General features: G+C 38.5%; 1 protein-coding gene across 5 annotated transcripts in view; it reads left to right on the top strand.

Moving 5' to 3' along the window:
* The window catches only part of PCSK5 (proprotein convertase subtilisin/kexin type 5), a 483,293-nt gene that overhangs the window by 219,037 nt on the left and 251,212 nt on the right, over positions 1-13,044 (top strand). For all 5 annotated transcript variants that reach the window (XM_017892732.1, XM_017892728.1, XM_017892730.1 and 2 more), the window contains exon 9: positions 4,415-4,515. In XM_017892732.1, the coding sequence (XP_017748221.1) occupies positions 4,415-4,515 (101 nt within the window). The remainder of the gene's footprint in view (positions 1-4,414; positions 4,516-13,044) is intronic.

The raw sequence follows: 13,044 nt of genomic DNA on the forward strand, positions 1-13,044 counted from the left end.
TTTGTTGTTGTTGTTGTTGTTGAGACGGAGTCTCGCTCTGTCGTCCAGGCTAGAGTGCAGTGGCCGGATCTCAGCTCACTGCAAGCTCCACCTCCCGGGTTTACGCCATTCTCCTGCCTCAGCCTCCCGAGTAGCTGGGACTACAGGCGCCCGCCACCTCACCCGGCTAGATTTTTGTATTTTTTAGTAGAGACGGGGTTTCACCGTATTAGCCAGGATGGTCTCGATCTCCTGACCTCGTGATCCACCCGTCTCGGCCTCCCAAAGTGCTGGGATTACAGGCTTGAGCCACCGCGCCCGGCCTCAGTTCTTTTTTATTTTACTGTGCTTAATAAATCAGCTTCTTCTATTTTAGTCATTGACACATTTAAGATTTCGTTTCTGCCCTTCTCCCCCATAGCTGTGTCTGGAACAGCTTTCTTGGCACAATTCTAGTTCAAATCAAAATCAACACCAGAAACAAATTCAACCTAACAGACAGTAAGATCATTTCATGTTTCAAAACTATCTGTTCAGTTGCTCTTTTAACAGATATGAGACAATATGGCACCTTCAAAGTAAAATAGATCACTAGATATCAAGGAGAGAGAAACGCTTGACTGTGGGCTTGCTATAAAAGCTTGTCACTTATGGCCAAAGTCAATCTGAACTGAGATTCCCTGGAGACTTACATCAATAGGCTAAAACCAAATGTCCAATCAGAGCAAGTAATGAAATGTGAAATATTAGGAAATAATTGCTTAGGGTGAGAAAAAGTGATGGTTCATCTTAGTGGAGGCTGTCTAAACCTGAACAATATCCACCGCTTCTCACCAAAGGAAGATGACATCCCCAGCATAGTGGAGTCCAAAAAACCATCTGCTACTGATCCTGAGAGATACTGAAAATCTGATTTGCTGATCAGGACGGCTTTGATCTGGCTCAGGGTCTGGTGTCCTTTTCCAGTTTCCATCACTCTGATGGGCACAAATGATATTTTCTTGAGCAATCTGAGAAGTTCTTTGGAGAAAAATTCTGTTTCTGATTTGTGTAGTGAATTTGGGGGAATTTGGAGCATGCAAGATGTGCCGTCAGGATTGAGACCAAATTCTGAGACATTCTTTAAAATGGAATCTAAAGTGAAAGTGCTTGCATGTAGAATCTTTGCGCTCCCTGCCCCATGTCGTGGGCCAACTGTTGAATGCAACTTGCCTTTAAATTACACTGTCAGATCCTATATACATGTGTTGTGATTAATGGGGATTTTCCGTGTGGTTCCAGTTTTCATAATGTCATTTTTCTTCAAGATTGCCTGCTCTTTGGTGGTCTTTGCCTTTTATTTCTGAAGATAGACACAAAAACTCCAATACTGTGGCTTCTCTTAATGACGAAAACCCTGCCTTAGATCTTTCCAGCAATTTACACCTAAATATTGCCCCCTCTGATAGTAACGTCCTCATGAAATGACCCAGCTGGAATTTCCATTTCAAGCAGGATGAGAAGGGAGCGGGGATGTTTTTGTTTCTTTTCTCCCCATTCCTTTTAACTACTCCTTTCCATCACCTTTCTCCTCCACCCCATCCAGCCCTAGTCCCCAGTCTCAAGTTTCGTTTCAAGTGGTTGAAAAAAATTATAACACAATGGGGATTTGGAATTACACAGACTTGCCTACATTAATAGCATTTAACACTTCATTTGTGTTTATATATAAATGTACTAAGTGACTTTATATTAAAGTATATGTTGTATGCATAGATACCTGGTCACTATACAGACGAAGCATATTCCTATTGCAAATGCAAGATCATAACATTTTGACTGTTCACATTTGAGGTTGGCTGAAGGTGGTTATTTATTAGACTCAAATGCTACACACACTTGGAGTGTTTATTCTGGATTTGTTTCTGTGCATTGAAAGTGTCTGGTGCAGCTGAAGAATAAGCAAGGAGAGCCAAGTGGGAAAATATCATGAAAAGTCTTGAATCCAGGCACAAATCATTGAAAAAAAAAATAAAACTTGAACAAAGGACTGTGACCATGGGGTGAGGTAAAATAGGAAGAATGCAGGCAAGGCCGTCTCAACAACAGCAGATCTGGACACCTGGAAACAAGCTACTTCTGGGTTGTTCATGCATTGACTTAGGGACCAGGGCTTTGGAAAATCAGGCTGCTAATTCACCCATAATTTCAAATGAGGCAGCAATTCCTTTTAACAACCCAGCAATTCCTCTTCTGGAATTATCTATTTGAAAGCACTGAAAACAGGGTCTCAGAGAGATTTCTGCTCCCCCATGTGCATTTTCAGCCTTCTTCACAGTAGCTGAGAGGTAGACGCCACCCATGTGTCCATTGACAGATGAATGGATAAAGAAAATGTGGCATCATGGAATATATTCAGCCTTATAAAGTAAGGAAATCCTGTCATATGGTACAATATTGGTAAACCTTCAGGACATGATGCTACATGAGATAATCCTATTATGAAAAGACAAATACTGTATGATTCCACTTACATGAGGTATGTAGAGGAATCAAACACATAGCAGTAGAAACAAGAATGGTGGTTGCCAGGAGGTAAGGGGAGGGAGAATAGGGAATTGTACAATGGATACAGAATTTGACTTCTGCAAGATGAAAAAACCTAGTGATATTGTATAAGCTTGTACATATGGTTAACAACATTGTACTGCACACATAAAAATTGTTCAGAGGGTAGATTTATGTTATATACTTTTTAACACAATAAAAAATACCTTTTAAAGTCAACAATGAAAAGCCCAATTTCTTAACATAGAAGTGGGTAGGGCCCTGTTTACCCAAACATCCTGCAAGCATCAGATGTCGAGGTTCAGTAGATGGCTTCCGGGTTTTTGCACACCATTCATTCATTCATTCATTCAGGAACGCATAGTGAAAGGTTTGACTCCTTCCCCACCACCATATCTATGGAGTTCTATAGATCTTTGTTCATTCTTTCACTCCTTTTATATCAGTACCCATATCCATCTAGTACAGATAATCTGGTAACATTAGCATTGTCAAAAGGAACAAAGAAAGGATAGTAAGAACTTACGGTCTCATGTGAAACTAAATCAGCCAGAATGCCTATCTAGATCCATGAGAGGTCATAAAAGAGTCTACTTAGACATCTTCGTGTGACCTAGAATAAACTTCTAAGCGAGACTCTGTCTCTAAGGAGCTATAAAGCACTTTGTTCCTGTGAAGATCAAATTTCTTTCCAAACCAAATTTAACTGATTTTCACACTCCTCTTGAAAGAAGCACTTTGAAGGAGAGGGCTTTGTTTTCAGCTGCCTGGATCTCCCTTCACCTTTCTGCTGACCTTTATCTGTAATATATGGTAATATACTTGCCTTGATGCCAAAGACAGATACTAATAGTCTTCCAGTAACTTCAGTGAGACCACTAACTCCTCTCACAGCCCTCTATACTCCCCCAGAGGTGATAATGTCCCCAAGAGGGCAAAAAATAGATTCTTGTCCAAGAGGGAGGATTTTAAAAATCTTAGAGCTATTTCAGTGGTTTCTAGAATCTTATTCCGTAGTATTTAAGGAGAATTTAAATGTAATGTATTTTTTTCCATAGTGAGAAAATAATGAAACAAAGGTTGAGAAACATTGCCTTTGCTAGATGATGATAATATTCCGTCACAGCTGAAGTGAACTGGATTTAAGCCAAGAGGATAAAAATGACTTAGTTCTCACATTTTGATTAAAAAATAAAATGGAGAAATAACTAATTTTCTCTAATATACAAGCTTACACTTAGTGCTATAATTGCAGATCAAGTACACTGGCTTCAGCCTTATTTTTAGTATCCATGTTATGTCTTTGAGGAAGTCTTGGTTCATCCATGCAACATTTCTATTGATTCTAGAAACAGGTCCACCACCAAAGGTTCTTTCTATGGCAGAGCATACTTTTGGCTTGAAATCTGTGGTTCCCCAAGGTAACAGTTCTGGGCTGCAGGGACTGTGTACTTTTATTCTGTATGTTGCCAGTGCCTGCTCTGTGTCTGGATTTGATACAATGTGTTTGATTATTTTAAAATTTGGGGCAAGGAAAGAACTTCAGTTTTAACCAGAACTGGCGCTAGGGAGAAGCAAGCAAGATGCTTACAGAGCAGAATTTAAAGAGGTATTTGCACAGTCTTTATGTTTTCATCCATAGGCTCATCCTGGTTTTGACCCTGGTTTTAACAGAAATGGAGTTCAGTTTCCAAACCCTTCCCTTTTCAGAGTTGATCTACGCAGGCAATTCTCTGGAAGTGATATGATTTACAGGCATGTAGGAACAAGGAATTTAAACCAAGTATTTAACATATACCCCCATTCTATTTTTATGACTATATTTCTTTCTACTTGCAGGTAACTCACATTGGCCTCAGAGATCTAAACTTTTCACTTTGTTTTCCAGATCACTACAGATCTGAGGCAGCGTTGCACCGACAACCACACTGGGACGTCGGCCTCAGCCCCCATGGCTGCAGGCATCATTGCACTGGCCCTGGAAGCCAAGTAAGCCTTGATCTCTATATGTCTTCAATGGTGACAACCCCTGATCTCAGGGAAAACGTACCCCTTCCCTTGTATATGGCCCCTAGCATGACAACCTAGAATATAATCTTCCCAATCCCACCTTGAAAACTTGAAAGGTTTGGGCTTTTAAAAAAAATTCCCCTATATTAAGAAGATAAGGTTTTTGGTTTTACAGGCTTAAAAAATCAAACTGTGTGATTACTTTATTATGGAGTCATAGCACATGCATGCCAGTTGGCTCCCTCTCTTGCCTTGTTGAGGTTTTTATTCTAGTCTGGGAATGTTCCTGAGCGTCCCAGAGAGGTTAGGTCTGCCCATTTCTGGTCCCTTTCTCTGAAGCATGACTAGGCAGCTCAGATTCCACGACAATAGCACAGTCACAGACTGGCTCTGCAGAATAGAATATGCCAGGGACAAGGACAACCCACTTATATCAAATCCTGTTCAATATAGTCAAATTCTATGTCAAAAAGATTACTGTGAAAGACCCCTTTAGGCTATTTGTAAATAGGTCCCCATCTCTTTTTTCTCTAAGAATAGGTTAATTTGTCTTAACTTTTTGAAAACCTAATAATACAGATCTAAAATCTCTTGTCCTCAATTTTAAAATCCTAAATGCCAGGAAAACTGAACGTTCTTTTGCAAATTTAACACTAGAGTTCGTTTTTTGGCAAAGTTTGCCATAAACTTATTTGAGGCTATTTACAGTATTATTTATAACATTTATTGTGAAATATTCATGTATTTGATTGTGAGGTGCTGGCTCAGCCCCCCGCTGGAGGTTTTGGGTCATGTATGTTACGGGCACCATCTCTGAAAAAAATCTGAATTCCAAACCTGTCTTGTCCAATTTTAGAATAGGGATGGAAGGCCTGTTCTCTGAGGCTCTCCCTGCAGGAAGATCATAAGAAAAAGGAACTGAACTAATGATATAAGCGGTATTCTAAAAATCACCTTGCACCTCTGCCCTAGGGAGGAAGGGAAAGGCCCATTCATCTAGTTGCACCCTGAAGTAGCGCAATAGCCAGTGACAGGGAAGGAATACGAAGATAATGAAGAGGCTTAGGGATTACAATAAGAACTGTGTGGCTGGGCGCAGTGACTCACGCCTGTAATCCCAGCACTTTGGGAGGCCAAGGCGGGTGGATCACGAGGTCAAGAGATTGAGACTATCCTGGCCAACATGGTGAAACCCCGTCTCTACTAAAAATACAAAAATTAGCTGGGTGTGGTGGCGGGCACTTGTAGTCCCAGCTACCGGGGAAGCTGAGGCAGGGGAATCACTTGAACCCGGGAGGCGGAGCTCGCAGTGAGCCGAGATCGCACCACGGCACTCCAGCCTGGTGACAGAGCGAGACTCCGTCTCAAAAAAGAAAAAAAAAAAAGAATCATGCTAGTTCATTCTCAGGACACAGGTAATTTCCCAGCATTCACAGCTGCCCCTCTGTAAGACGGAGAGCCTATGTTAAGGCAGCTGGACCTGAATATAATGCGGATACAGTAAATTGCTAAGTCATGGGTTGGACTGAAACTAGGGGAAGAACATGGGCTCTGGATGTGGTGCCTTGTCTCTGGGTGGCCTCTTGCCCAAGCCTTGACATTGAGAGATATCCAAGCCCACATGAACATTTGGATTTCTTTCTTTTTGACGAGGTTAAATATGAAGTCATTTTCAACATATTACATCTTTCAAGGTGTTAAAAGTTTGGGTTTAGCAAGGAACTGGCACTTATCCTATTAAATTCTCACTTTACAACTTTTCACTAAAGTGTTCTGGCAGCAGAAGTCTCAATTAAGTGTTTGTGTTTTTAATTTGGTGAACTCTACCCAGGATTTTGAAAATACACAGTTTTATTCTGAAACTCTAGATTGTTTCTCTGGAATATGTTTCCACAAAATATTAAAAGAAAAAACATTAGGAATTCCTCTGTCCTGATCCCCCTCAAAGGCTATCTCAAACTAAAACTTGGCAGCCTGATACTGTAACTATTGCTACATAGAATTAGGTGATACTCAGTTCTTTGAGATATTACTGTAACACTATTATTTAAAAAAAAAAAAAAACAGTTGTTTTAATCATGATTTAAGCTGAAATGTAAAAATCTTGCTTTGTGCCTCAAATAGCCTGAGATAAGGTCACTTCGGACTGCGTAACACATTGAAACACTACAGCTGTTTTTTTTTTTCTCTCTCTCTTTTGCATTTTGAGCATTTTAAAGATCTATTTTTGACAAAACTGTGATGAGTAGAAGGAAGTTCCTAAGATACAGGCTACCTGGAAAATCCACTGTGTTTTAAGATGTGAACAGTCCACTCCAATTGTGGGGCCAAGATGGATGGTAAACTATCTGATAAACTGAGAAAGAACAAACCATTTTTTGTAACTCCATTGGTTTGTTGTACAGGCCAATCTTTGCCTGTAAAATGAAGCTCAAAATTACGGGAAAGAGGTCTGAGTTACTAAAAGGGTGGGTCAGATATTGATGTTAAATTAGCATCAATAAGCATTGGGCCTCCAGCTGAATGTGAAACATACCTAAAACTAAGAAATTAAAGAGAGGAGCTCCAACTGCATTAAGGCTGCAGTTGCTCTAAATCTAAACCTATTCCTTGTATATGTGCCTCACTCATTTACCCAGCCCCACCCCTTGCAATCTCCTCTTAACACTATTACTTCTCAATAGCACTTGAAATTTGGTATTTTGAGATTCAGCCTTTACTATCACAAGTTGAGGAGCAAGATCTACAAGATACTCTCTTTTAAGAAGAGAGGAGAGAAAGCCACAGTGCTAGGCAGAGTTATGACTCAGGACACTGCCCTACTCGCTGGGAATGCATGGCCTGTCAGGGTTCATTTAGTAAATGGATATGCTGAGCCTTTGAATGAAAAGCTGCAGGTGTCTGCCAGTCCCTATTTAACTGCATGTCCTAGCTAACCCTGTACTATCAGGAGAAATTTATTGTTTCTCTGAACATCACTAGATTACTGTATTTACTCAGTCCTAGGAACATTAGAGAAAACTAGATCCTGAGCTTTTCCCCAGCCTCCTTTCCTTACATTCCAGATGTCTGCCTGCATGGGTAGGACTGTGGTGCCTTCTGTGATGCTGCTTCTACCATTGGCCTTTCTGCCATTCGAAAACCTTCCCAGGAAACTTAAGGGAAAAGAAAATAAATACATCCATCCTGTAGTCCTAGCTACTCAGGAGGCTGAGGCCAGGAGGATCCCTTGAGCCCAGGAGTTCAAGGCTGCAGTGAGCTATGATTACACCAGATTCTATTGCACTCCAGCCTGGGCAATAGAATGAGACCTTATCTCAAAAAAAATGTCGTGGGGGAGAAAGAAAAAGAAGTGGAATGAAATACAAAACAGAAACAGATAAAGTATCCAGATCTCTTATTCAAACATAACAAGTTTGATCATGAAATAACTTTGCTATGGCTGGGCACAGTGGCTCATGCCTATAATCCCAGCACTTTGGGAGACTGAGGCGGGCAGATCAGCCACCTTTGACAATCTCATCATGAGTCTTGCTTTTCTGCTAAAGTGGGAGATTTCCTCCTTGCTCTTAAAGATGCTTCCAAAAATTATGGACAATTTCAGAATAAGAGAAAATACTTTAATCTTAAAAGAGAGGGGAGAAAAAACTTTTGTGTTGTGGTACCCTCAGAACATTTTATTGGTTCAGAAGGTTTAACAGTACAAATTTTGTGTGTGTGTGTGGATTTTTTTTGGTGACTTTCTGGTGTTTCAGCTAAGTGAATAGGGAACATGTAATCAGTGATTATAGGATATCATTTGGGCTATTGCTGCTTAAAATGGTGTCTTTTTACGTAACCTAACTCAAAAAGTTCAAATAAAATGCGTATACAAGGAAACAGATTTATTAAATGAAAAACCGAAATGAAAGATGGCTGTACTAATTTTAGCTTAGCAACCTGGCAGAACACCTTATGTCTATAAGTGTTTTGCATCTAGATCCTAGTATATGTTCCTAGTGCTATGGACCTATGGGGAAAAAAATAAAAAAGCTTGCTGTTAAATGATGTTTTGTATTAAATGGTTTATAAAATAAAGTCTAACATTCATGAAAGTACAGAGTGCTCAGAATAATAAGTTGTACTGAAAGTTTTCCTCACCCATCTGCAATTATTAGCAAAGAAAAGCTTATTTTAGTGGAATATTTCATATGTAAAAATATCAGCATCAACTCAGGAAATACAAAATTAAGTTCATCAAAGGAACCTTTCTTCTTCTAATTGCAAAGGGTCTTTCATTGGAAAATTGAAGAATATATGTTCAGTAATCAAGAAACGTTACACTGTACTGTGAATGGTAAATAAAAGGGACTGTGTCAGGTTGAAACGTCTGAAATTATCTAAAACTTCCTAAAAGGGTATTGGTATAAAGAATCGCCTACAAATTCTTGCTTTAAGTGACCCCAAAGCCTTTTTCTTACGTTTCATATCTCAGAGGCCACAAGAATACTTTACTGTGAGAAAACCTAATATATCTAGATCTAAATTTAGAAAATAAATTAAAATAACAGCTGCTCTTCTACAGCAGAAATACACCTGATGCATATTGAACATTAGCTCCCTCTGGTATCTTATATATGCACATACATATACACATTCACATGTTTCTAGGTAGGCTCATCTACTTTCTCCTTATTACTTATCTTTTCCCTCCTATTGCAAATTAAATTTAAATTCCTTGAGAATAAGGATTATATCTTATCTTTATTTATGTGTATATAACAAATATATTGAACGCTGCAAAAAATTAAAGCATCATACTAGGCACTAAGTTACTCAGGGCATAATTCAAATATGTATAAAATATTATATAGCACTTGCTTTCAGGGGATTATATATTCTCATTAGGGAAGCAAATGTACACTAACAGATATATGCAAATTATTTAAGGAAGTCAATGAAATCATTCTGGGGGAAAGGTTGTAGAGGGTGCAGGACTTGGATGAAAATAGAAATGCCCAGCTTTGATGATTCAAATTGGAACATTGGTTCCATAGATATTTGTATCCTCCATGACACCTAAGCGTAGTGTTTTGAACAAGGTCCATTCTCAACAAATATTAAATTAATTCATCTAGTCCAACATTATTTTTTGTACAATGGAACTGACTCCTAGAGAAGTTAAAGAATTGCTCCGTTAATTACTTTTACCTTCCAAATACTTTAGCTGATATTCATTAGTGACTTCTTTCTCCCATACTGCCTCAACTCGTCTCTCATCCTGTTGATTTATCATTCGCTAGAAGTGGACTTCACCTGGCTAAAATAAAGACATGATGTTATTCCCCCTCTCACCTTCCAAGAGAAGCCCCTCTACCTTTTATCTTTGGAGGAAGGGATCATTCGAGACATGGAAAGGTCAAAGTGTGAAAAGTTAAAGAAGTGTTGAGCCAAAGGATGATTCACACCATATGCTGTTGATTTCACAAATCCATCCTGAAAATTTTCTCAGGAAATTAAACTGACCATCTGCATTTCTTGTAAACCTAAAAAGTCCGTCTATATAAATCTTACGTAATTCAGATGAATCAACCACTCTGTTTCTGTTTCACCTTTCATCATAATCTGTCTTACCTATGTGTTTCCAGTGTTGGAAAATTGTTGGAAAATGACCAGAATATTTGGGATACAGTGATTGTGAGAAGTTAATATGTGGGACAGTCGAGAAGGGGTTCTGGAGTTTTGAACCAGCCAGCTCTGAGTTAAAGTACTCACTGGGGTGAGGGGTGCATCAGATTTCTAGAACTGAGCACTGTTAACGGAGGCTACATAAGAAGGATAGACATAAACATTTCTTAATATTGAGGTTAGCATCTTAGTACTGATATCCTGTAAACTAGTCTTATCATCTTTGTATTTTTTAAATTAAAAACACATTTTAGTATAAAATGTCTCATTAAAAATTTTCCCAAGGGCCACATTCAGCTCTGTGAGATGCTGCAGTGGGTGGGGAGCACAAGTGTATTTGCTTATTGAGGTAAAATTGCAGAGGGCATACCAAGCTTTTCCTTTTACGACAGTTTTATTTATTTTAATTAGAACTTAGAAAGTGCTCGCACAGAGAGAAATACAAGAATATGTGCCCTGATTCCACACAAATACAAGGGTAAAGAAGCAGGTATTCCACACGCCCTTCCTTTCACACACTCTTAAGAGTTTTTGTGTATTGGAGTGTTGTATGTTGGGCTTAAAATTCTGCTGAGATTTCTGGTATGAATGCTTGGGGTATACAGCGTGAAGAGGGTGAAGAGAATTAAAAGAAAGCCAGGGAGGAGAGCTGAAAAGGTTTATAAGGTAAAAACAATGCACATTTTGACTTGAGGCCTAGCGGACAGAGAAGGGATGTACTGTCCTGAACTCTTCCTTATAGTGAAATAATTGTAACCAGACCCACAGAGCAGTTACCACGGGCCTTCTGCCAGGACTGTGCATGAAAATAGCTTTGTTATGTCTACATACACACAGACAATACACTCTGTCCTCTAGTCCTTCTCAAGTTCAAATTATGTAGAAGCCAATTTTTCCTGGACTCAACTTTGTACCTTAACTAATGGTTTCAAAAACTACGGCTTCCAGAGGTGTCTATTATGACTGGAAAAGCCCTGGTCAATGGCTCATTCACCTTGGATTATCTTGAAATGTAGCCAGTGTGTTCCAACTCCTTCTCTAGATGAGAAAACTAAGAAACATGTTGGATAGTTGAATTGCTCAGAGACTGAACTGAAGACAGAAAAGTTCTTAGGAGACTGTTACCTGCCTCTTTTTCCTTAGCTATATTTAAAAAAATGTATTAGTTACTAAAAACATTTTATTCTTATTACTATAATAATAAAGATTGCTTTTCCCAAAAAATAGTTGTCAGTCCTGTTGCAATTGCCAGACCTTTTCCTTGTATAGCTGATGAAGTATCATTTTCAAGTGTCAAATGTTGGAAGTGTCTCATGTTATAAATATCCAGTTTGTGCTGGAGCAAGGCAAGTAAACCATTTGGGAAACCAGTGTAGTAGTGCAGGAGAGATTAGGCTAGTCTGGTCAAGGTGATGGGAATGGAGACAGAGAGAAGTGGGTAGATTTGATGTATATTTTGTAGGTATAACCAACAGGTAATGAATTACATATGTGCCTTTGGGAAAAGGAAAAAAAAAAATCAAGATCTAGTTTCTTTGCCAAACTCAGGTGAATTGTGGTACCATCTATGGAAATAGATATCCTTTATTCTTCCCATGGGATTCTGGGGATTAGAAGCTGCATAAAAATCCAGTAGTACAAGAAAGTCTCTGGGCCTACAGATTTTGCAACAAGACCCGTAGCAAATTTCTCTGGCAATTACTGACTGTGCTCTGGTACACCAGCCTCCCCATCAGTTAATTAATCCGTGAAAGGTGCCGACCCAGAGATCATGATTGCTGTCAATGACTGAGACGGTTCCCATTTTAAAAAAGTAAAAGAAAACAGAGAATATTATTTACATTATGAATTGCTCATCTGCTTCTGTGTCTTTTAATTTAAACAGAGTGTTAGCAAATTAACCTTTACGCAGTTACCCGATAAGATTGCTTAGAAACTCCACTGATGTATTAGTGAGTTTACAAGAAATATGTGAAATTTAGTATTAAATTTAGTCTCTTGAGGGTTTGTGGATTTTACTCATTGCCAGGAAATTTTTGTTCTTGATAGTGCCTATGGTAACACCCCAAATACCATCAAATATAATTTTTCTTGCTAAGAAAAAGAGAAGATGACTTTTTTTAGGGTCCGTTAGTTGGACATCATAGCCTGCTACTTAATCACTTTAGTCAAAGCATATTAAAAGATTCATTGCATAATAATTCATTGGATGGCTTCATCAAATATCACTGTTTTGTATTTAAAATTCTCAGATTATATTCCTCTACTCTATATTGAAACACAATTCAAACTTAATCTGTTTATATGCCAAGTTTTCTTGGACTGAGTTTTGAATTGATCTAGCCTATGGCTACATTGTCTTGCCCTGTAATTTTTTACTTCCAGGACATTTTTGTCATATAAAAGTTAAAATTGTTTGGTGTCGTTTGCTCAGAAGAGCCTAATTGTTCCTAGTGGCACTGGAATCTAGTTTTTGTATTAACTGATTCCAGCATTCTTTTTTTCCTCTGTTTAAAAATTTATAATCATAATGCATTTTGCCATCACTAGGAGAGAAAAGTAAATTTAAGGAAAATAAAAATGACAGATTGAAAGCATGTCATTTTACTAACATGTAAGATTTTATTCATCCTGACATCAACAAATTGATTATGGCATCTGATGTGTTGAAAGCTCCAACCAACACGTTCATAGTGAAATAAACTGTAATACCTGCAATAGAACATGTGACACAAAAAGAAAGACATTGTATGTTTATAAGATTGCATTATTTCTTACCATCTTAGATTAAGTTTTCATTTCTCTATTCATAATTCTGAACCTTATTGAGTAACCACCTCA

Source organism: Rhinopithecus bieti, unplaced genomic scaffold (genome assembly GCF_001698545.2).
Source record: "Rhinopithecus bieti isolate Rb0 unplaced genomic scaffold, ASM169854v2 scaffold_19708, whole genome shotgun sequence".
Taxonomy (NCBI): domain Eukaryota; kingdom Metazoa; phylum Chordata; class Mammalia; order Primates; family Cercopithecidae; genus Rhinopithecus; species Rhinopithecus bieti.